Here is a 25675-nt window from a genome sequence, read left to right as displayed (position 1 = left end):
TCTTCTACCACCTTTTATCCTTATTGACCATATTCCAGACCTGTATTGGCTTTGTTTAATCTACTTTGCTCATCTAGGTTATGAGCAGTGTTTGAGGTTAATTCTATATTTAAAATTCTAAGGTTCTATTTCTTCTCAAAATATGAAAAGTGGGATTATGAAACGGAAGGAAACTGCTAGGGACACGCCTGTTTTTTGGAGCAAAAATGAAAGATAATAGTTTAACATGATAGAAGAGGAAAGGAATGAAAAATCCTAAGAAAACTAGGAAACACCACAACATAGCAGTCTGGAGTCATTCAGTGTAGAGTGAACAGCCCTTCACCCAAAGTCTGTGATATTTAATAGGGTGACCCTAGCCATTAGGAGTAGCTTAAAGGTGATGCTATATATCAATTTCAATGAGATAAAATATTAAATTAATCTATAAGTTAAATTTATATATTTCATAAAATACTTTTTAATCCCAAATTAATAAAGTTTAAAAGTCTAGTGTATAATATATGGTGGTAATATATTTATGTGGAATACATCATTCTTTGATAAAGCCAGAAAATTTGATAAAGCCAGGCATGTGACTTTTTAAAATAAGAAAGTTCAGTGTTTATTTTCAGGTACTATGTTATACTGTTTTATTTAATTAATCCAAAATTTTATATATCATTTTGTAATCATGTGTATATTATATACATACATATATAGACACAATTTATACTTTATAGTCCAATGGACATCTTAGTTGTCGATTATTTTTTATATATTTGGTGCTTATGTTTCTTAGACTTTTCTGTTCTTATACATAGTTTTACATTCTGCTGTAAGCACTGAATCTTTAGGGCTAAGTCCTCCATTCTGGATTGCTTGTGTGCCTCTCTAGATTCTCTCTCTGCCTTTCTCCATCTTTCTTTCTGCTTGAGCAGTATCCTGTACAGACATCAGATTCCTCTTGCCCTCTTCCTTCTGATTTGCTTGGCCAGTTGCGAGCCCCAGGGGGAGATGGAAGGGAGGAAAATACGGTTAGTGTATTTATATTCCTGCTTACCTCAATCAAAACTCACCTGCAACTGGATGTCTTTTTCTTTCAAGGCCATCTTCTCCAGGTAACTCTCTTCTTCTGGGTCTGGTAACTGCCTCCTTACATTGTCTGAAGGACTTAAGTGTGGTAACAGCTTCCATTTACTTATCCCAGTATTCTGCATGAGGCTGTTAGTTTTCCAAAGACTTTTTGATAATCATTTAATGAGAATAAACTTTCCTTCATTTAGGATAAATGTACCTTGTCAGATTAGTGTATATCATCTCTTTTTTGATGGAGTACTGATGATGTACTTTCTTTCAATGTAAAGCTGCCATTTCCCCAAGGGTCTCTTCATAAACGGGAGACAGAGTGGAAAGACGCTGAAGTGGGGATGGGCCTCATCTCACTTATAATTCCAAGTCTCACCTCCCTCTGCAACAGGGTCACCTAGAGTGGCATGACTCTCTCTAACTTCATTAAATAATTGGGGAAAAAAAAAGAAAACTAAAGAGTATTATAAAATTTGAATGCAATAATTTAAGCTAAATGCTAAATTTAACATTTGTCATCATCCAAGAGAAAGTAATTTAAAGAAATTTCTTAATTTAAAAAATTAAGTAATTCACGAGAAGCCAGCTCAAAGTGAAGACTTTTTGCAAGATTCTCCCATTGAAAACTCTGCTTTTGAATCTGTGTCTACCATTTAGCAAATCCTGTATCCTACCCCAAAGACTGACTTTATTCTAAGACCTTTCTTCTTGCTCTCGGTCATGTATATCTCTAAGTCTGAGTTTTTAATTCTAGAAAAAGGCCCTGGTTGTCCCAGGAATGTAATCCAAAGCTAACTAACAGAGGTCCACAATGGGTTCCATCCAAAGTACTCACAGCAGGATAAGTTGCAGATACACAACTTGATGTCTCTGAGTTCCTTTGGAATCACATACATGTATGCACACGCACACACCTACATACTAAAAACCAGTTCCGAGACAGTAAATGCAATCTAATAGAGAAAAGTCCACCTGTTTCCACTGATACTCAAGTTCAGAAGAAACTTACCACCCCTCACGTCTTTGAACCCCAACTCCTTAAGTCATTGCAGCTCAGGATGGTATGCATTTCCATTGATTGTTCTTCTGTTTCCTTCAGTACTTCTCATTTTTTTCTGTGGGACTTGCAATGGTAGGGTTTTTTTCCCCTTGATATTTGTAATCGTTGTTGTCGTGAGTGGGATAATTGTCCCTTACTTTGTTTTAATGTAGTTAGTTCTACTAATTTTATATGCTATTCGTATATGTGTATAACTCTTTAAACTCTTAACTTACGTGGATTTCAAATGAGTCCTTTGGATTTTCTATATAGGGCATTATGTCATCTATAAATAATTACAGTTTTTCTCTTTCTTCGTAATACTTACACCTTTTCTTATTTTTTCCTTGACCTATTGCATTTCTAAAGACCTCCAATGCAATGTTAATAAATACTAATCAGGGTTTTCTAAGGTTGAATTCTTTCTTGTCCAAGCAAGAGATTCTGCTTGTCTAAGATTTTTCTGTTTGACTGTTTCATCCCGCTGTATGTATTTGACATACAGAATTTGTTATGCCTATTTTAATCTTCTCATATGCCTTTTTGCTAAATTACAGGTTCCAAACATCATGTTAAATATAAAAAATAATGCAATTAGAATTGAGAATAAAAATAACTGGATTCAGACAAAATTAAAATATTGTTAGATAATGTTTTTCTCAAAACAACTGTAGGAATAGACGATGTATTAGTTTCCTATGCCTGCTGTAAGAAATTACCCCAGACTTGTGGCTTAAAACAACAGATATTTATTCTCTCACAAATCGAGAGAATAGAAGTCCAAATTTAGTATCCTTGGGCAGAAATCAAGGTGTCAACAGGTTTGTGCTCCTTCTGGAGGCTGTAGAGGAGAATACATTCGTTGCCACTTGCAGCTTCTGGTAGCTGCCAGCATTCCTTGACTTGTGCTTGTATCACTCCAGTCTCTGCCTCATCCTCTTCGGTCTGTAAAATCTCTCTCTGTCTCTGTCTCACGAGAACACTTGTAAGGGCATTTAGGTCCCACCTGGATAATTCAGAATAATCTCCTCTTTTCGTGATCCTTAGTTGAATCACATTTGCAAAAAGTTTACCATATAAGGTAACATTTCTAGGTTCCAAGGATTAATGACAGATATATTTAGGGGTTACCATTCATCCCACTACTATCTGCGTTCTGACCCCAAAAGATTCAATTCTGTCCCACTTGCAAAATGTTTTCACATCATCTGAGTATCTCCAATGTCTCAATCTGTTATATTATCAACTCAAGTCAAAAGTCTTATCTGAATATCATCACCTCAGAGTCCCAAATCCTGTCTTTTAAATCATCAAAATCAGTTATAGGCGAGACTCAGTATTATGCATTCCGAGGAAAAATTGTGAACTTGTAAAACTAGAAAACAAGTTATCTGCTTTAAACAGTGATGAAACAAGCATAGTATAACAGTTAGTCATTCCTACTCTAAAAGAAAGAAAGAATAAGATAGAAAGGAGTCACCAGCCCCAAGCAATATTAATACTTGACTTGATCACATCTGCAAAAATTTTACAAGGTTCCAAGGATTAGGTTTTGATACCTTTGGGGGGCCACCATTCAGCCCACTGCAGATGACATCGTGAAAAATATTAACTTACATATAAAGAGAAAACCTAAATAGATCATAGAAATTTTTAAAAATTGTCATAATGTTGCTTCCAAAAACCACCAGGCCAGCGATTCACAAATGATTCTTTAAAACCTTCAAAGAACAAATCCTATGCACTATTAACTATTTTGAACCATAAAAATGGAAACCTTCTGATTCCCTTTATTAAGCCAACACAATAAATATCAATATCTGACAAAATCTGCCTATGAAACAATCCCATTTGTAGCTATTGGTGTAATTTTCTTAAAAAATATATTAACAGAGAGGACATTATGTAATTCGGACATTCAGGTAAAGATTGTCGGGAGAGCAAAGATTGTTTATTGCAGATGGTAAATATATTATGGGACTCTAATCTCATATTTAAAATTTCAAAATATAACCTTGGAAAACATGTTCTTTGTAGTGTTAATTTATCTTTCTTTAAGTCAGTATTCATATGTACTAGTACAGAAATATGTGAATTTTACAGTGTGTTGTTCCCTCTGGGTTTGTTATTTAATGTGTCACATATGCACAGGATAGCCTTTTTAAAGTCCACAGAGTTTTAAATAGCAAAGCACAGCTGTCTCTAGGTACTTCATCCAATGCACATAGGAATTTATTTAATTTACTATATCAATAAACCAAAAGAGAAAATCATGTGAATCTTAAAATGATAACTATATTTCTATAGTAATAAGAGCTAACATTTATTTCCTTGCTTTATACATGCCAGATGCTGTTTTAGCTATCTTCCCGGTATTAGAACATCACATCTTCATAATAAAGCAGGTACTATTAGTATCACTCCTATTTTAAAGGTAGGAAATTAGAAACGCTGATACCCTGAGAAACTTTTCAAGGTCAAAGATCCGTTAATTTTAGAGCCAGGTCTTGAACCCAGACATTTTAACTCCAGAGTCCAAGTTCTTAACCTCTCTGCTATGCACATTGTCAGTCAGTATCTGGTGGTCATTTTAATCATTTGTCCATTCATTCAGTCAATCACAATTTGAGTGCTTGGTCTTTCCTAGGCTAGTAATATGATATGATATCTAGTTCTGTGATATGGCAGTGAATAAAACATGTCATGTCCTCATAGAGCTTACATAACCTTACACAAAGCTTAAGAGGAGGGCTTCCCTGGTGGCGCAGTGGTTGAGAGTCTGCCTACCGATGCAGGGGACGCGGGTTCGTGTCCCGGTCGGGGAGGATCCCACGTGCCGCGGAGCGTCTGGGCCCGTGAGCTACGGCCGCTGAGCCTGCGCGTCCGGAGCCTGTGCTCCGCAGCAGGAGAGGCTACGGCAGTGAGAGGCCCGCGTACCGCAAAAAAAAAAAAAAAAAAAGCTTAAGAGGAGAAGATTAAAAAGCTGCAAAAGAAAAATACATAGCATGTCAGATTGTGTTAACATGCTGTATGTTAAGATGGTAATGGGTATGGAAAAATATATCAAGAAAGGGAGACAAACTCTTAATAAAATATAACTAGATGAATCATTTCCAAGCCTGATAAAAACTTAATTTCTCAAAAGTAAAGCATTTTTCTTTACATCTTTATTGGAGTATAATTGCTTTACAATGGTGTGTTGGTTTCTGCTTTATAACAAAGTGAAGTTATACATATACTTATGTTCCCATATCTCTTCCCTCTTGCATCTCCCTCCCTCCCACCCTCCCTATCCCACCCCTCCAGCGGTCACAAAGCACAGAGCTGATCTCCCTGTGCTATGCGAAAGCCAGCATTTTGATTAATAATAATATACTGCATATATCTCATTAAATTAAATCTGCAAAAGCGTACCAGCATTTCCATTTGGTATTGTTCTGCATGTACTATATAAAGCAATTAGATAAGAAAAAAAGACTTAGAGATGGAAATGTTTGAACAGAGCCAGAGCATGTATCATTATTTATAGATGATAGGACTGTATTCCCAGAAAAATATGAATCAATTGAAAGGAACCATAAAATAACAGAATTATAAGGTTTAAAAGATTAATAATAATCAAAATGTTTTCTGGGCTTCCCTGGTGGCGCAGTGGTTGAGGGTCCGCCTGCCGATGCAGGGGACGCGGGTTCGTGCCCCGGTCCGGGAAGATCCCACGTGCCGCGGAGTGCCTAGGCCCGTGAGCCATGGCCGCTGAGCCTGCTCGTCCGGAGACTGTGCTCCGCAACGGGAGAGGTCATGGCGGTGAGAGGCCCGTGTACCGCGCAAAAAAAAAAAAATGTTTTCTATATAAAACATAGCCAGTTAAAAAGATAAAATAAGAAAGGGGTATATTACAGTAGATACAAAAGTAAGATAAATATGTATGAAATTAACATAAATAAATACATTGGACTTAATATGAAGGAAACTTTGGCGCCTACTAAGAATCATATGAGAAAACATAGTAAGCAGGAAAATATATATTTTAAAAGATAGGACCTGATACTATAAAATATCCCAGTTCTCCCAAAATTTATCTATCAAATCAGATCTAATTGCAATACCAAAGGATTTTGGCTGGGTATTCATAGCAAGGTAATTTGAATAAAAATGATGTCAAATTTTACCAGAAAGTACAAATCTTCTATATAACCATAAAATTTTTTAAAAGAGTAAAATAAATGGGGAATGTGACACTTGCCCATCCAGATATGAAAATTGATTACAAAACTACATTTAAAATAGTTTAGTATACTGGTTCAGAGTAACAGAGATGGAAATTTATTATGTAATAAATTCTGTCTTTCAAACAGAGGGAAAAGTAAATTATTCAAAAACCCTATTAATATACATAATATGTATTTTGGGAAAAATTCGGCAAGATTTCTACTTAACTCTTATGCCAAAATAATACAAAATGATTCAAATATTACACTGTAAAATATGAAGTCATAAAGGCCAAAACATACAAAAAGTAGTAGTAGTATTCCTAATTCTGGAGAAATGAAAGATGTTTCTAAGCATGACTCAAAGCTCAGAAAGAAAATGTTGATATATCTGAAATAAAAACATTTAAAACTCTACAAGGTACAACAAAGTAAAAAAACAAACTTGTAAAATATTTGCAATGCATGACTTTGTCTACACTAGTAAAAAGCATAAAATGCCTGGGTTCTAGAGGCAGTTTCCTGTATTCAACTGTTAATTCCACAACCTCTTCCTGTATGGTCTAGAATGATTCTAAGATCCATAATCCTCAGTTTTCTCATTCATAACACATAGGTAACAATAGATAGCTCATAAAAATTTTTATGAGGTTAAATGAAATACTACATGTAAAGCTTTTAAAACAGTGCTTTAACAGTAGTAAATATTGAATTATTATTCATTGTTATCATTATGGTTATTAATATAAATAAATGTTTCCTTAATGTACACAGACAAAATGGATAATGTACTTGAATAGGTAGTCCACGTAAGAATAAATATGAACAAAGCATATGAAAAGATAGTCAATTTCAATCAACAATAATGAAAATTTATTTAAACAATTGTGACATACCTTTTAGCCCGTCGGATTCATAAATTGATAAACTTAATGATAACCAGTCATCTTAGACACTACTAGTGGGAATATGTTAGCTTTTTGGAGAATAATTTTTCACTCTATAATAAAATGTAATATTTACATACACTTTTAGCCAGGAATTCCACTTGAGTATTTGTTGTAAAGAAGTATTGACAGAGCTGCATAAAGGTTGTATAGAATTTGGTATCAAAATATTAAACAACATCAAATTTGGTAGCAAAATATTAAACCCAAACCACTACCGGTAGGAAAATAGCTACATAAATAATGGCACATCCATTAAAGGAAAGAGGTTCCTGACACTAAAAACTTCAGGAAAATACCAGTTTACTGATATAACAAGATGTCTGAGCTTTATTTATAAGTGAAAAAAACCCCAGTTTCAGCACAGTTTGTATAATATAAACCTATTTTTGTAAATATACATGTGTGCATATATATTTTCATACATGTATACTTTATATATAGACAGTTTTCAAAATGATGCATGAGAAAGGGTCTTGGTTATTATCTCTAGGAATTAAAATTGGGGAAATGTGAGACTCACTTTTCATTCCATATACTTTTATATATATTGAATTTTTTTAACATTACTTTTATTTAAAGTATAGTTTAACCAAAGAAAAAGATCACAATCAATTTGAGAGCTCAGAGTTCTTCAAGGGAGACCCTAAGCACATATTCTCTGAATATCTTTTGGAGGAATTTAATAGAAAAAAAAATTCTTTGAAACCCTTGAGGTTGTGCATGGGGTGAGCGTGGGGTTGAATGCACAAATGGACTTCCAGAGACTGCTCATTGCTATTTTGGAATTGTTGAACAGCATAAATGAGAAAATATACTAAAAGCTGTGAAGATGAATCAATTGGGATGGAACTGGGAACATTTATTAAGTCTGTACCAGAACTTGCATATCGTATAGTTTCATCAGAATTGGCAGACCTCTCTGCCAAAGCAGATGGTGCTGACTCATAAGGGTTAAGGTTCCAAGAAAGGATACCACTGCATATTTATTAGGATGGTAAAATTAAAAAGACTGTCAAGAGTTGGTGTTGATATGGAGTGTTGGTAAAGATGTGGAGTAACTGGAACTCTCATACTTTACTAGTAGGAATGCAAAATGGTACAAGTACTTTGAAAAATAATGTGGCAGTTTCTTTTAAAGTTAAATATACACATACCATATAACTCAGCGGTCTCATTCCTAAGTGTTTACCCAAAAGACATAATCACACATGTCTACAAAAAGAATTGTGCTGAAAAGTTCATAGCAGCTTTATACATAAAAGCCAAATGTCAGCAACTAATGAATAAACAGATTGTGGTATACTTATTTAATAGAATACTACTTAGCAATAAAAAGGGGCAAACCACTGACACTGGAACAAATGGCTGAATCTCAAAAGCATTATAGTAAGTGAAAGAAGCCAGACATAAGAGAGTACTTTTAAATTCCATTTGTAGGAAATATTAGAAAAGGCAAACGATAATGACAGCAGATCAGTGATTTTTAAGGGTGGAGGAGTGTTTGTGTGTGTGTATATATATATATATACATACAAGCATACATATACATATACGTGTGTGTGTGTGTGTGTGTGTTTGTGTGTATATAAATGCAAAGGGCCTTAGGGAACTTTTGGGGGTGATGGAAATTTTCTATATCATGATGGTGAAAATGGTTATTGATACCTCTAACATTTAATTGTACACTTAAAATTGCTTTATTGTATGTAAATAATACCTCAAAAATTCAGTTGGAAATCTTTAAAAATATTCAACAAATAAAACACCACAAACTTGAGCTTTTGAAGCTCCTTAGCAAATTGCAATTATTTTTTTTTTGTTTTGTTTTGTTTTTTGTTTTTTTTTTTTGGCGGTACGCGGGCCTCTCACTGTTGTGCCCTCTCCCGTTGCGGAGCAACAGGCTCCGGACGCGCAGACTCAGCGGCCGTGGCTCACGGGCCCAGCCGCCCCGCGGCATGTGGGATCTTCCCGGACCGGGGCACGAACTCGTGTCCCCTGCATCGGCAGGCGGACTCTCAACCACCGTGCCACCAGGGAAGCCCAAATTGCAATTATTAAAGGAAAAAAAGCTCACACACAGGAAGACGTGATTTATCCATCCAAAAGTAAGGAGGAACTGAACTATTTCAAGAAATCAATGAAAATTCATTCACCTAGCATACAAGGTTCAGTTTTAAATTCTGTGATTGCATTTTGGAATAACTCTTGATAATACTTATTTGTAATTGGCTAGATTTATATTCTATCCTAAAATGGAATGAATTGAGAAGATATTTAATTTGGTATAATAATAATACAGTTTCCAGAAATACAAATTATTTGGCAAGTTTTGTAAAAATATTTGTCAGATAAAGTTTCTTTAAATGGATTAAAAAATATAGTACCTATGATGTATTTGGGCAAATATATTTTACACTTCAAGAAAAAGATTAGTATTGATAATGTCCTCCTCTTAGTAGAATTCGCTGTATATAGGTATCTAGCACTTTTATTTTCTCAATTTAAAATGTTATGATCCACAGAAAATAATGAAGTTTTTCAAATTACTAACTTAAAATGCAATTTTGGGGATTTAGGGTAAGTTTATTTTAAAAAAACAATGATAAGCCCTTACAGGAGAAGAAAAAAATCAGTCTTTAGAAAAATACCAGTGCAGAGTATTAAAGGCAGATGTGGCTAAGAAGCTGATTCTCTGATATATGTATACCTGTGTGTGTGTGTGTGTGTGTGTGTATACACACACGCGTGCACATATTTGCGTATATATAAAGTAACATACAAATTACTACACAGACTACTTTGAAAATGAACATAATGGGATTTATTTTTTTTTACTTTAATAAAGATGGATATGTTTTAGTTCTTAGATCTGATTTTATTTTTTAAATTAAAACGAAAGTATAAATTCAGGAAATAATAAAACCAAATTGAGAGTCAGTAAATACATCTTTCATATTTATGCAATTCAACTCTTTTTTAGCACCCTCTTTTTACTTTAAGTAACAGTCTAGTATGGATATAGAATATATGAACACCCCAGCTATAACAGAACACTACTGCAATTGCTATACAGAATAATCTCAGAAAATCTCACTACAATACTATAGAGGGGTATCAGTATCCTCTTTTAAAGATAGGAAGCTGTGACTCATGGTAAATAAGCAATTTGCTCACAGTCACAACTCTTGGAAGTGAAAGTCTGTCCAAATTCAAAGTTTATCCGTTCTAGGATATGAAAATGATGCCAATTTAATTTCTGTTTCCTACAAACCGCAGTGCATAGAGACCGAACGTGCAAAGTTTATGTAAAAAACCAACATTACTTTAGCTTTTTCTTGTTTGGTCTCTTTTTAGAGACGCGTTAGTGCCCCTGAAATATGGCTGCTGGATAAGTTTGCAGGGTTTGGTAGTTCTCTTTCAAGCCTCTTGGGGTTATGCCAAAAGGACAGGGTCCCATGGGAATTTGGTCTGAATTTTCATCCAAATGAACACCTGCTGTCATTGTTCCTTATCCATCCTGTAGTCAGCAAGGCCAGCTCTCTCTTTGTGGGTGGGACCCATTCAACACACGGAAAAGGCATACCAGTGTTCCTCGCGAGTTTTTATTTTTCCCCTCTCTTTGCTACATGATTCTTTGCCGGAGTGTCTTGGAGATAGAGGAGCGAAGGTTAAGTTTATCTTTGGCCATTTGGTGTTCTGTATGTCTAGGAATTTAGGCAGTTATAGTCTAGTCTACATAAATGGTCTTCTTTTGATACTCTCTCTTTCCTCCTTCCTCCTCTCTTTTCCTTTCTCCCTCTCTCTGTACTATTTGTGTTGCTTTGGAAAGGAGGAGATCTGTTATTGCAGAAGTGTATGCTTATAAAGCAAATTATCTGACACAATCTGCTTTTAGAAGTTTCAGTGCTATAACTTACAGAAACAAATAATTCAAGCAGAGGTAAATTCAATGATAGTCTCCCTGTGGATAACTAATATTGATCATTCATTCTTAGTACTTGATTCATATTTCTTTACTTTTGTTTAACTGGTCTGTTGGATGTATGCATTTAATTATAAGGTATTCCAGATTGATTTTGAACCAGATTAGGGATAAAGTCAAAATAAGTGATTTTTAAAATTAATGATAATGCCACATAATATACCATACTCAGATTTTTTCTATAATTTCATACCACAGTAAGACAAGTGCACATTCTCAAAAAAGTATATTTATGACTTATTAGTGAGAATTTTTTAAAGAGGAAGAAACTCTGTGACTGGGTTTTAGAGCTGTTGAACCAATAGAGGTGAACACCTTGATATTCTTACTTAGCAAACCAGGAAGTTGACCACACATATATAACAGAGTTATATCTTAGGATATCAAACCATAGAATTTTTAAATAACTTTTTTTATTTTACAAGTGTTGTTTCAGTATGCACCTATCTATACCTTTGTGTCCTTTACACGTGGATTAATTCAATTACTCAACAATTTTTAGAGGATAAAATTGTACAGAAAAAAACTAGAGTTCTATCACAGCTCTATCTTGCAGGGAAAAGCAGCTCTCGGTCTGCCATCTGCAGCGGGCATTGGTCCCTCTCTTGTTGTGCCTCATGCTTTGTTATGCATGAGTAAGCACATTAGCCTTTTCATTTCATTCATTAGACTTTTAATCCTTGATTAGTGTTTTCAGGATTCTCTCAAATATACAACTTCTTTATTTCCTTTGTGTTTGGTTTTTCTTTTTCTTTTATCTCTACTATGAAACGAAATTAACCGTTAATCTCTAAAATAGTCCCATTTCCTTTGAGATTACTGGTAAATATATTAGTTTCTCATTGGAGTGATTAATCATGTGTAGATGAAGCATGGGAAATTATCTCTCTGCTTGGAATAACAGGGCCAACTATTAAAAGTCAGCAAGAACAGTCTGTACTTGAAAAGCCTGAATCAAAGTATTCTACCAGTTTCACACGTTGTGTGATTCTGTATCATAGAAACTCTGAATGAATTTCCTAAAAGGGAGAAACATCCATTAGGGTGCAGAACTGGTGCATTTGAGGTCTCAGAGTTCAGTTACACTTGTCCCCAGTTCTCTAAAAATAAATTTTTCCCTTTGTTGTTTTTCTCCATTAAGCAAGATATGTCAGAAAGTAGCTTGTGGAATGAACAGTTAATAATTACACATCCCGTACACTCTCAGCCAACTTTGAAGCCACGTATTAAACTTACCTTTACTAGATATGCACCCTCAAATGATACTTTTACCCATAATTAATCTCAAAGGACTAGTAGCTTCTCCACCTGATCATTTATCCACTTAAGCCATTCTTCTAGTTTTTGTGTAACAATATTTTCAACTACTTTTAGACATTTATGTTCATATGAACTATCTTAAACATACTTTAAGCATGAGGCCAAAACCAATTATTAAAGGAGATATATAAATTAAATAGAAATCAGGGCATTTCCTGGTGGCGCAGTGGTTGAGAGTCCGCCTGCCGATGCAGGGGACATGGGTTCGTGCCCTGGTCCGGGAAGATCCCACATGCCGGGGAGCGGCTAGGCCCGTGAGCCATGGCTGCGGGGCCTGCGCGTCTGGAGCCTGTGCTCCACAACAGGAGAGGTCACAGCAGTGAGAGGCCCGCGTACTGCCAAAAAAAAAAAAAAAAAAAATTAAATAGAAATCAATTCCTAGAAGTAAATATGAAAAGTAACCAATGGTGACTAAATCACACTTGCACAGAATTTATGTGGATTACACATTTCTGCCTAATAGCAGAATATCTTCTTTGCAATGACATTGTTTAGGAAAAGTTAATTTAAAATATTAGTCTTCAATTTTTTCTCTTTTAATCGTTATTTCCACAAGATAATAGGATCATAAACTGTCTTATTTTTCGCTTCTGTTTCTCTTCTTAGGATGCTTCCATTGCTCACAGATTCCACATCATGAGAGAAAAACACCCAGAAAAATTCAATAGTAGGTAAGATAACATATTTTAATTATGGTTGCTGTTGATGAACTATGTCATAAAAAAGATCACTATATGGTATAAAGCACTTTACATATAATGACTGAATAAGGCTTGGTGTATGTGTAAGTATTAAGACAAAAGTGTTCATTTTTCTTGTTAGGTTTTAGTGAGGTTATAATGAGGAATACAGTGTGGTCATATCTAAGCCCATTCTTATGTGCTGAGAAGAAAGATTTCAAGTGTAAGGTAAAAATAGTACCTTATTAAGATACACTGGAAGTCTGTACGTGGCTAAGTATATGAGGAGTGAGCATCCTAAATCCCAAGGAAAAACATGAGGCTCTGATTTGATCATGATGAGTAACTGTACATTACGTAGGTATCATATAAGACCTTTAATCTTCGTACTATCAGTCCTATATGGTCCTCAGCTAAATGGAAAATAAACCAGAGAAATACCAATGCTGACAAAAACTACTTTTAAAGACTTTGTCTTCCCAGTGAAAAAGCCTTGAAGACCAAAATAGGCAGAAATTATTTCCTCTAAAATGTAGATGTTGACTTTTTTCTGATACTCAGGGAAGTAGAGAAAGCTTTGGCTTTGTTATCTTCCCCATTTCTAGAAGGAAATATGGCTATCTCCACCCCACTGGCCAGGAAAAATTGGGCAGAAGCAGTGAATCATCTTTTGCTTCAGTTATACCCATTTCTACTCTGTTCATTTCACAGAGGTAGAAAATCATAATCAGCATTTATATAGAGTTATTTAAGTGCTTTATATATTACTGTTCAAAGTCAATATGGTCTCTGTATTTGGCTACATTGACATTGTACCATAAATGTTACAGAACACATAAGACAACTGCTCCTGGAAATTCTTATGTTTATTTCAGTTTTGTCATACACTAGTAGATTGACATAGTTTTCTTCCATGTAGTTTCATAATAAATAAATGCTGTTAAAATGTATTTTTGAATCTGTTTTAGATTTTTCTTAACTGTAGACTTTAGTGTACTACTTTATATAAGAATCATCATATTAAATAGTTTCATGGTTAGTGAGACCCTATCTGATTTTTCATTATATTGATCTATTTAAATGTTTTAGCAAGACATATGAAAACATATTTGTAAAATGTGCCTTAGGTATTGCCTTAATGATAAATCATGATGCTGTGGTTTGCTCTTTCTTTCATAGTTCAGACATCTATGATTTTTGTTTTAAGGAAAATGGAAAAAGTGTATAATGAATATGTGTATGTGCACATAATATCTTTAGAAGGATTCACAAAACTCTTTTAACTTTGGTTTCTTCTGGAAAAGAGAACTCCCAAGTGGTTGGGATGGATACTGAATTTTTATTGTACTGTTTGAATTTTATGCCATGTATCTTACAAAATTAAAAGTCAAAAGTAATTTCATTAAAATTTTACACCTTTTTTTTATATCTAGAATAGACACTTTCATTTTACAAGATTTAATTTTATTTCATGAAATCTATGAAAAAAATTGATGTAACAATGAAATTATATTCACTTTGTAGTATATTTCAGCACTTGATGACCCATCTTGAATGTTCTGGAAATGAACATATTTTTTAATGCACATAAAGCCATACTATAGAATCAGCTATCCTATGCTTACTCCAGTGCCATTCTGTGAAGCATTCATGTGTTGATATTCATATATTAAAATAGGTTTCTAGCAAAAAAAAAATGGTATTTGAAAAATGCTGCATACAGTATGCCCCACCAGGAGTTTTACACTTTAAAAGCCCATTAAAGGAATTAAGAAATGCTTAAGGGGGAAAATTTTTGTCCCAAACTTATTCAGCAGAGGGAGGAGAGAAGAGAGAAGGAGGGAGGGGAGAAAACCAGAGAAACAGAGAAAGAGAGACATGGAGGAGGGGGGATGTATCAGTATGTTTAGGTGATGCTCAAATTTGACAGCCTATATTTAAGAATGCCAATATTTATGATCCTCCCTCAAGTATAAAAGGTAATCAGTTCTGTTCTCCAGAATAATTTTAATTCTTTTTAATAAGACTTCTGTTATTTACATATATCTATTTAAGTTTTTATTTTCAATTGCAGTACTAATTTATGACATTGCTCACTGCCCAACATGTGGTTAGATGCCATTTACTACTAATGTGTTTCCTAATGTGTTTATATACCCCGATGAATTTATAAGATGTGACATTACATCTTATTGAAACTTACTTGTAAATTTAAGTCACAAGTAAATCTTGCTTATATAGTTTAAAGGGGATATTTCATTTGGAACAGTAATAACGTAGAAAACACCTTCTAGATTGTTACAGGTCACATGTTTCTGTTGTGAGTTCAAAGAATGCCAGGTATATCAGTGGATGCTCAGTAAATTATCGCCAACTGTTTTTTAAGCCCTAAATTTATATACATCACCAAGTTAATTATCCATATACATTTCAATCTGTACTTTTGTAGGTTGTCTTCACTCAGAGTTACAAGCATTTAGGTAATTCTCTAAACTGCAGTACAACATATTCAGATTATGAAAATGTTCTCATAAATTTCTATGAGGAAGACATGCCAAGCTTGTGCACAAGCAGTTTCATACTTACAAGGACAGATTTCCAGATTTCAACATTGAGACAGGTTCAGCTATAGCACTTTCATATTTTCAGGAATTTGCAAATGGATTTTTTTAAGTACTCCGAATAATGGTGTTTCAGATCAGATCTCTTGTCACAATAAATCACACGCCATTAATATTATCCTCTAGCATGCTCACCTTGAAATTCATTTATATTTTAAAGAACATGATGTTTCTAACATTATCTTAAGGAAATTAATTACCAAAATATATAGTTCTGCTCTCTATGCTTCTTATGACAGAAATTGAAAGAACTGGGAAAGATAATGATTTTTCCGGTGGTGCTTAAGAGAGTGCTAGTTGAGAGGTTTATATCATATTCTTTTCCAAATTTCTACGTAAATCTAAGTTAGCTGTTAAAAGGAAATATGCTGTTCAACTTTCTAAACTTTAAGATAGTCTTCAAACTGAATTTAAACAAATGTTTCTGTTGTTTTAAGCTGGAAAAAAATAATTCTTAAAGTATCTATGCTACTATTTAAAACCATTTATTACATAATATTGGTATATAAAATATTTATATAACTTGACTATTACTATTTACCATCACACTGATGCTCATAATTCAAATATATTACACATTTCCGGGTTTTATTTAGTAAAAGCATTTTAAGTTCTTGCTTTTTTTAAAAAAAGATATTAACAGTTGTACATAAACACACTATAATATCTGTCTATTAACATTATAATTATGAAGGGTTATAATAATTTTGGAGAAAATGTAAAATGGTTGAATTCCATGTGTAAATCTGTGTATCATTGACAAGGATTTACAGGTACTATGCAAAATGGAACTAACTATAGAAAAAGTATCGGTGGTTTACAAAGATTTCTTAATATTGTAGTCATAGCTTATTTTTAAAGAACCAATTCAAATTCTTAATACACAACACTTAATACACCTGCTAGCAAACACTGAGGGTTAGCAATATTGCACAAAGATACTATTTCATTGTCACATTGATCACTTAAAACTATCTGGTCGGGCTTCCCTCGGGGCGCAGTCGTTGAGGGTCCGCCTGCTGATGCAGGGGAGGCGGGTTCGTGCCCCGGTCTGGGAGGATCCCACATGCCGCGGAGTGGCTGGGCCCGTGAGCCATGGCCACTGAGCCTGCGCGTCCGGAACCTGTGCTTCGCAGCGGGGAAACTCTCTGGTCTCTAACTCCCTGAATGAAACAAAGATCGTTTTCTTAGCCCCCTGTTCAAGAGGTATGTGCCTTGTTTCTGTACTACTTTCAGCTTTTTTGTGAAGACATCTACAACTAGAAAACTGAAACGGGTATGTAAATTTAAGTAAGGCAGTTTAACTCAGAATCTAGGTAGTGATATAAGATATGACAGAGGGGCTTGCCTTCTAAATGTGTGAGAAGAAAGAAAACTGAAAAATTGGTGTTCCAGACTGTTAATTTGGTGTTACTATATTAATAAAAACTAATTTTGAAAAGATTCTGTGCTCTACACATTACTCAAGAAATTAAATTAGTCTACATGAATTTAGAAAATGTGCCTATACCTTTAAGATGACACTCATTCTGTGGAATGATTCTTGATTTTTTTTTCTGACAATAGGCTTTAAGATCATGGAATGAGACTCTCTTTGGGACGTTAGTATCTACACAGTGCATGGAATATAATGAGCACTCAGTAGATACTTGCTAAATGTATTCATTACATTATTTAGTAGTAAGTGGTGTATTTGTTTCAAAATATCTTACTACTTTTATAGTTTGTGCTTTTTATAGTGCCAAAAAAGATAATAGAAAGAGAGTTGAAATATGCCTAGAATGAGTTTTGATCCTCAATAACTATTCTTTTAGATACTAAAAGGTTTTTTGGTATTCTTTTTTTTTTTTTTTTTTGCTATACGCGGGCCTCTCACCGTTGTGGCCTCTCCCGCTGCGGAGCACAGGCTCCGGACGCGCAGGACCATGCGGACGCCCAGCGGCCATGGCTCACGAGCCCAGCCGCTCCGCGGCACGTGGGATCCCCCCCGGACCGGGCACGAACCCGCGTCCCCTGCATCGGCAGGCGGACTCCCAAGCACTGCGCCACCAGGGAAGCCCTGGTATTCTTGTATTTAATATCCAAGGACCCCAGCCAGCAGTGTTAACAAACAAAAATTTTACAGTATAAATCCCTGAGCTCTGTGAATGCCTTGCTAATGAATGCTTACTTACAGATTTGTTTTAGCACTTGTATTATCAACTTTATCGGTTAGCAATAATTCTTAATGATTATTAATTATTTATTAGTCAAAACAGGTCACAATATATTCTTACAATTCAACGAAATAAATGTTCAAATCTTCACAAGCAGTGTTTAAATAAATTCTGTGTGGCATTTTATTTTAGGCATTTGACCTCACTTTTGCATCCATCAGTCAAGACAACTTCATTATTGTATAATGAAGCATTTTTTTCTATTTAAAAATGTAAATTATGTTTCATTGTAAGCTTCCACATTTGTAAATGGTACCATCTTTATAAACCAACTAGGGAAATGGCACTCTTGATATTAAAAGTTTAAACATCTGTCTTGTTCAGTTTTCGGAATAAAATCTATATTCATTATAATTGTTCACATTGTACAGGGACCTTTTGGACAAAATTATATAGTCATGAGACTCCCATGAGCTAAGGCATTTTTTATTTCTTTATTTTCTGTGTACGTACCCAACTTTGGTCTATTTTTTAAAATAAAACTTACTCATTTTTCATTATCACTTAGCATGACTACTCAATTATATCCTTTAAATAACGTTTCTTGAATTTTTTTGTGTAAGCGTTATTAAGTCAGCTTTTCCAGATGATGAAACTATTATCCTCATATAAGCCATATAGTGTGTAGATAAATAGATGGGTAGATAATATATAGATTTATACATGTGTGTACATATATATATGTGATGCATAGATTTATTTGTGTATGTATATGCTACATACATTTTCTGTGAGTTTTTCATATTATCATATTTATGTAAGCTTTTCATAATTATATGTATTCTTGCTACAATATAGTTCTAATATAAGACCTTTAAAATAATTTACTATCTATGCTATTCTCTCCATATAGTTTCATTTGTATGTTGAGACTCGTTTAAATAGGTCTGATCTGAGCAGATGAAAATATGGTTAAGTGAGTTAGAGCTGTGTGCACATTGATGCAAGGGATTCAATTCACCTGAATCTTTCTGCATTATTTCCTGGCATCATTAAACCATAATGCTCAGTTTTATGTCCGAGCTGTTCAAAATCATGTTTGTAAGATAACTCTTTGGAATAGAGTGTGTGAGAACTGGAGGATAAATTAGGAAGAGATTCAGTAACTTTTCATCCTTCTTTACCTCTCACTCCGTCTTTTCTTCATTCTCTCTAGATTTCTTATTCCTGCTCTCTTGTTTTCTTGCCTTTATTTTTGACACTGCAGGGGAGTAACAAAAGAATCAGTGAAGGTCCTGAAGTTTGGATAAAGCATTGCTGTCTCCTATTGATTTGGTTGATTATTCTGCAGACATTTAATAAGGAGTTCTTTTTATGTGATGGGCATCCAGCTAGACCCTGTATTTTTTGACTCTCTAAGGCAAATGTGGAAAATGAATTTGGGGTTACATAGAAACCTTAGATGTTTATAGGTTCTGCAGAAGAATGTCAACTGGAAGAAAAGTCTACATTGTAACAGTACAGATGGGTATTTTCTGGGACTCCTAAGTTAAGGTGAGCATTGAGCTGTAAAGGGTATAGGTTGAAGTAAGGGTTGCTTATATATTCTCTGATTTAGCTGAAGAAGAAACATTTATTTCAGTTTTTGTTTGCAAGATACTTACATATTATTAGTATCATCTCCATGCAAATATTCTAAATTTTTTCTTCCTTGATTTTGCCTTTCTATTACCAGGATTTGTGTTTTTGCTTTACATGAATTTGCAAGTGTTTTATGCAAAAATTTTATACGCATACACAAACACATACACACCCACTTCCTAGGATACCAAATTAAAAAACAAGATTTGTGAAGTTACAGTAGTTAATTCAGAAATGTTGGAAAAATCACAACTGAATAATCCAAGATATACAGTGTTTTCTTATAGGGAAGGGTACTAAACAGAAGGCAGTTTAAGAAAACAATTTCTGCTCATTATTATAGGTCCTATGCCTACATGGAAACTTACAGGAAATAATTATCAAATTAAAAGTAAATTATTTCTTGTTTATTATAAGCTGACAGCAAATATATATATAATATATAAATTTATACATATTATAGATATATAATTTCAAGTAGTCCTTAATGAATTATCACTTTTAAGGGAAAAACCAACTTAGCCAGCAGTTAAAGCTGCTGTATCTAAGAACCCTGTCCTCAATTTACCAAGTGTTTTTGTGTTGAAAACACTGAAGCTTCTATTTCCTTTGTGTTCAGGCCTACTCCCTGGCTTAGCATTAGTGTCTCTAACTGTAACAAGAACCAGGTGTGCTCTGGGGGCTGAGGGGATCCACTAAAGTAATTAGACAGTGGACAGCTGACTTTGGGGAATGAGCCTGTAACACTGACCAGTGTGAACAACAGAAATGTTTTTTCCTTTGATTTTGTAGATAATCTAGAGGCTAGCATTTGTAATTCGTTAGAGTTAATTGTTACATTCTTTAGTATAAAGTTAGTTCCATATAAGTTAGTTAATTTGATATGAAGTTTAAATGCCTAATTTATAGTATCTAGATGCTTTACGATTTATTCCATCAACAGTGTAAGCATTTTGGGTTCTTCTAGAATAAAATCTGTTGATTCTTGTTAGAAATTATCCCTGGCGTGGAACCTTGAGGACCTTTGTTATACCACTTCTATATAGGATATATTAAGTATAAAGTAAGTCTATCTTGAACTCTTTCCAAAGAGGTTAATCACCTCATTATAAGGTAATTTTACCTGGAAAGTAATCCTCTGGCATGGCTAATTGGAACTGATTAGGTGCTCTCCATTGTTTCTTGCTCCACCTAAGCATTAGTTACTAATGCTTTTCCTTTTAGAATACACGTTCTTATAAGGATGTGTTCAGCATTATTTTCTGACTGAATATAATAATTCTAAAATATTAACCTTGAATGGTAGGTTTACTTTTTAAAAACAGGCTTCCTCACATACTTTTTTCTTTGAAGAGAAAGATAATATTCTTGAATATGCAGCATTTTGAAGTTTGTATTTTCTGCTTTGTATTTCTACATGAGCAGCGTTTTCACAAAGTAGGGAATCTTATTTAAGCCACCCTCATAATTCTATGCAGTAGCCCTAAAATATGAAGAAAATTTCCTTAATGGGTAAATTTCTGAGGAGACTTAGAAAGTAGAAATACAAAATCTTGATTTATTATGAATTTTTAAGTTTAATATCTCAAAAATCTCTTCCTCCCCACCTCAGCTTCTAGCAAGAAAAATAGCAGACATGCTATAACTTTTGTATTTTTAAAGATTTTATTTGACAAACACTTATAAGCAGCCAAAAATATGCTAATTGCCAAGGTATTCCCTTTACTATTGCTCCATAGCAAGCTTTCTGCCACCATATAATGAGTTCAGTTTCTTCCCCTCTCCCATAGCTTTGTTCCTATATTGTTCAAGCCCTCACTAGCAGTATCCTAAGGCTTGGCAGTGTCCTCCTGTCTCTTCCAGGTTCTTCTCACCCTTCAGTTCCAAAGCAAATGTCACATGTTTTCTGTTTTCGTTGTGGCGGCCATTCACTTTCACGTATCAAAAACTCTTTTGCTTACTATTGCTAAACAATGAACTACTTGAGGGCTTGGCAATGTAAAACGTTCATTTTATTACATGCATAGCTTCTGTGGGTCAGCAGTTCAAACAGGGTGAAGCAAGGATGGCTTGTCTTTGCTTCATCATGTCTGGGCCTTCAGCTGGGAAGACTCGCTGGTTGGAAGTTACTTGATAGCTAGTGGATGGAATCTTGGTTACTCTCATGTCTGGTGGCTGATGCTGGACTAAAACGTCCAAGAATCTACCTTCTGCAATCTGGAGACCCAGGAAAGCAGTGGTGTAATTCAGTCTGAGTCTAAAGGCCTAAGAACCAGGGGAGCAGATGGTGTTAATCTCAGTTGGAAGGTCAGATGTCCCAGTTCAGTCGGTGAGGCAGGGGAAAAGGGGGCAGGTTCCTCCTTCATCTGCCTTTTATTCTATTCAGACCCTTCACAGTATGGGTGATGCCTACCCAGACTGGGGAGGGTAATTTACTTTACTGAGTCCAACAATTCAAATGCTAATCTCATCCAGAAACACTCTCACAAACACACCTAGAAATAATGTTTAATTTGAGCACCCTGTAGCCAAATTGTCACATAAAATCAACTATCACAAGTACCTACAAAATGGCTTCTCCATGTGGCCTAGGCATTTTCAAAGTGTGGTGGCCTAGGATAGCCAGACTTCTGACATGGCAGCTCAGGCCTCTAAAAGTTAGTATCCTGAGAGAACAGGGAAAAGCTCTATGGCATTTTCTTCACTTCGCTTTGGAAGTCACAGAGTTTCATATTCACTGCACTTTTTATTGATTGAAGTGGTCAAAAGCTCGCTCAGATTCAAAGGGAGGGGATATAGATATCACTTTTCAATCGGAGGACTGTTAAAACATGTTCTGTAACGTTCACAGAGGGGATTCAATGATGAATAATACTAGGTTCTTGTTTCAAAGGAGCTTAGAGTTTAATGGCAATAATATTGCAACATATAATTATAATGAAGGCTACTATTTAAGAATAACACTTCCACATCCTTAAATCATTTTTATCATATGATGTCTTCTTTAATCCTCAAAGTAAGTCTACTCTGTAACAGTTGCTATTTTCATTTTATGGAGGTGAATACTGTCCACATAATACTTCATAGTAGGAAAACCAGAAGCTCATGCTCTTAATACATATGCACAGTCAGGAGTAAACTGTGCCTCTACAATGTCTCCTTGTTTCTCCATGTCCTGCCCTTGTTCCTATGGCACTTACTTTCTTTTGGTTCTTGACTTAAAGCTTCTGTTGGAATTCCCAATTGTCTTCTTCATTTTTGGGTCCCTCTGCATCTGGTAGCATTTAAGTAACCTTAATGCTGGTTGCATTTCACTAGCAGCAGCTACTGCTAAACACTGATGCTGACCTTGAGACCTGTCCTGTACACCCATATCTTCACTGCGCTAGGCCTGATCATAGGGTGCCTATAATTTGCTAAGGATTGGTGAGGGTGGCAAACGGAATGCTAGATTTTATGTATAATCATCTTCAGATAGATTATATAAATGACATAGAAACTGATTCATCTCTATAGACAGAACTGCAATGGTCTGGTTTGGAAAACAGGCTACTGTAACTAAAGGACAACTTAAATTTTAAAAACAACTTCTTATTTTGGGGCAACTACTGGCACTTTATCCCCAACTCTATTGGGTTAATGACTTTCATCTCAGACCTTCTGAAGAAGGAACAACTGCTTCAGTGATCCTAGGCATAGAGCCTTTCCAGAAACTGAGCAACTCTCCTCCACATCAGTGCTAATCCTGCTGTGTCAGATGTTCCACCAGCATGACTCTGTCATGTGAATTGTGGCCATTGGTGCCATTTTGTCTTATCTAGGGTAAAAGTATACATTATATTTTATATAAATACAAATGTATACATTTGTTTACATATTACTTATATTTTATCTAAATAAACATTGTTATAATAAATCATATATAAATAATAAACATAAATAAAATTTTAAAATAAATATATATTTGTCAAAAATAAGCATATAATAAATTTTTAAGTTTATATAGATCTGTATATAATAATTATAAGATATAAATAGGTAAATATATAGTATACTTATATACAAGTTTTTGTCCTTTTATATTTTTATTTAACAGGTTTAAGGTACTGTCTAGAAGTCTTCATTTTTGTTAAATAAATCTAGAAATTGTGAAAAACATGGTCTAAGAGCTACTCTTTAAGGAGCACAACTTTAGATTACTCCTTAGAAACTTCTGTAGCTTGACTGTTCAGAATAAATTCCCTTGATCACAGCAATAAGGTACCAAGCAGAATTTATCCAGCTTCTGTGTATAAACACCATCGTATGTAGTATTTGCTGTTTGAAAGTTTGGACCTCAGCTGTATGGATACCTGCTATATCCAGAGTAGGCACTGCATCAGAACTTGGCAGTATGTTTTGACTGACTTACTGACACATGAAACCAGTTTGATTTTCTCATTCCTATGCTTTGTCCACCTAACCACTGACAACTCCTGCCTGGTTTAAATTCCCTTGGGTTTATGGTCCCTGGAAGTAGCTTTGGAGCTGAAATAATTAAAATTTAAATAATAATACGTTGTTTATTCAGAATATTTCTTTGGAAATGGTACTTAAGCCCTCCAAACCCCGTAAGATCTAAAGGAGAGCTATATGGAAAAGATAGACCTCAGGTTTCCTGAGGCCACCTTGTGCATTTATTCATGATCTTCTCACAGTTGATGGCTCAGTTCTGTCCTCAGGCCAGTTTGTGTGAACATCCAAACGTCTATTTGCAACTCATGAAAATCCCGTGGATTATGTCTCCTATAAAGTCTTAATATTTGTGGTGTATGCGAACAGCTAGGAGTGGCACTCGTTATATATCATATGAAGCAGTGAGCTGTATTTCACCATGCAGTTAGAACTAATAAGCAGGGAATCTTGAAAAGCCATACGTGTATCTCCTTGACTGAATTCTTTTCTCCCCCAGACAGACACATATGTGTGCTAGTTAGAGCTCTGGAGCCTGTCTTCCTGGCTTCAGATCTTGGCTCTTCCCGTTCAAAAATCAGTTGTGTGACTTCTGAAAGACTGCTCATCTTTCTGTGCCCCAAATCTCTAATCACGTAACGAGGATTGTTACTAATAGCGCTGGTCATGGGAGGTTGTTTCTACGTAAGAAACAGTGGATGAAGAGCACTCAAGGGATAAGACGGGAATAAAGACACAGACCTACTAGAGAATGGACTTGAGGATATGGGGAGGGGGAAGGGTAAGCTGAGACAAAGCGAGAGAGAGGCATGGACATATATACACTACCAAACGTAAGGTAGATAGCTAGTGGGAAGCAGCCACATAGCACAGGGAGATCAGCTCGGTGCTCTGTGACCACCTAGAGGGGTGGGATAGGGAGGGTGGGAGGGAGGGAGACGCAAGAGGGAAGAGATATGGGAACATATGTATATGTATAACTGATTCACTTTGTTACAAAGCAGAAACTAACACACCATTGTAAAGCAATTATACTCCAATAAAGATGTAAAAAAAAAATAAACTAAACTAAAAAAAAAAAGTGACTAGCGAATACCAAGTTCCTGATGAGTACGAGCAGTTAGGATTTATGACCTCTTCACTCACTGCCTACAACCACCACAGGACACATCAGCGCTCTCTCTCACACTGTCTTCACCTTGCCTCTCTGATTGTTCTTAGAGAGTCTGAGTTTACCTTCAAGGCCTTTCTTGCAGACTCCTATTCCTGGTGAATGGCAAGGAATATGGCCTCTAATAAAGCCAGACCTGGGCCCCTGCAACATGTATGCTCGGCAACTCTTAGTGTCTGTGTTCGGTTACCTGAACTTCAGGCCAAGTTTGATCCAAAGATAAATAAAATTATTAGGTTCTAATTTCATTTTTCTTTTATTTTCTGGTCTTTGTCCTGCTTCATATGTTAACTTAGTCCTCAGACAGACTTAGGTTATAGTAGTCAAATATTTCCAAGATTTACATGTACAAACGCACACTGTCTAGAGAGAAAGAGAGAAAGGAAG

General features: G+C 35.1%; 1 protein-coding gene across 6 annotated transcripts in view; it reads left to right on the top strand.

Annotated features, from left to right (window-relative positions):
- Nucleotides 1-25675, top strand: part of DGKB (diacylglycerol kinase beta) — a 648598-nt gene that overhangs the window by 317294 nt on the left and 305629 nt on the right. For all 6 annotated transcript variants that reach the window (XM_032642942.1, XM_032642939.1, XM_032642937.1 and 3 more), the window contains one exon: nt 13174-13238. In XM_032642942.1, coding sequence (XP_032498833.1) covers nt 13174-13238 — 65 coding nt within the window. The remainder of the gene's footprint in view (nt 1-13173; nt 13239-25675) is intronic.

This window comes from Phocoena sinus, chromosome 9 (assembly GCF_008692025.1).
Source record: "Phocoena sinus isolate mPhoSin1 chromosome 9, mPhoSin1.pri, whole genome shotgun sequence".
NCBI classification, from domain to species: Eukaryota; Metazoa; Chordata; class Mammalia; order Artiodactyla; family Phocoenidae; genus Phocoena; species Phocoena sinus.
This window is presented reverse-complemented; position numbering and strand designations above follow the sequence as displayed.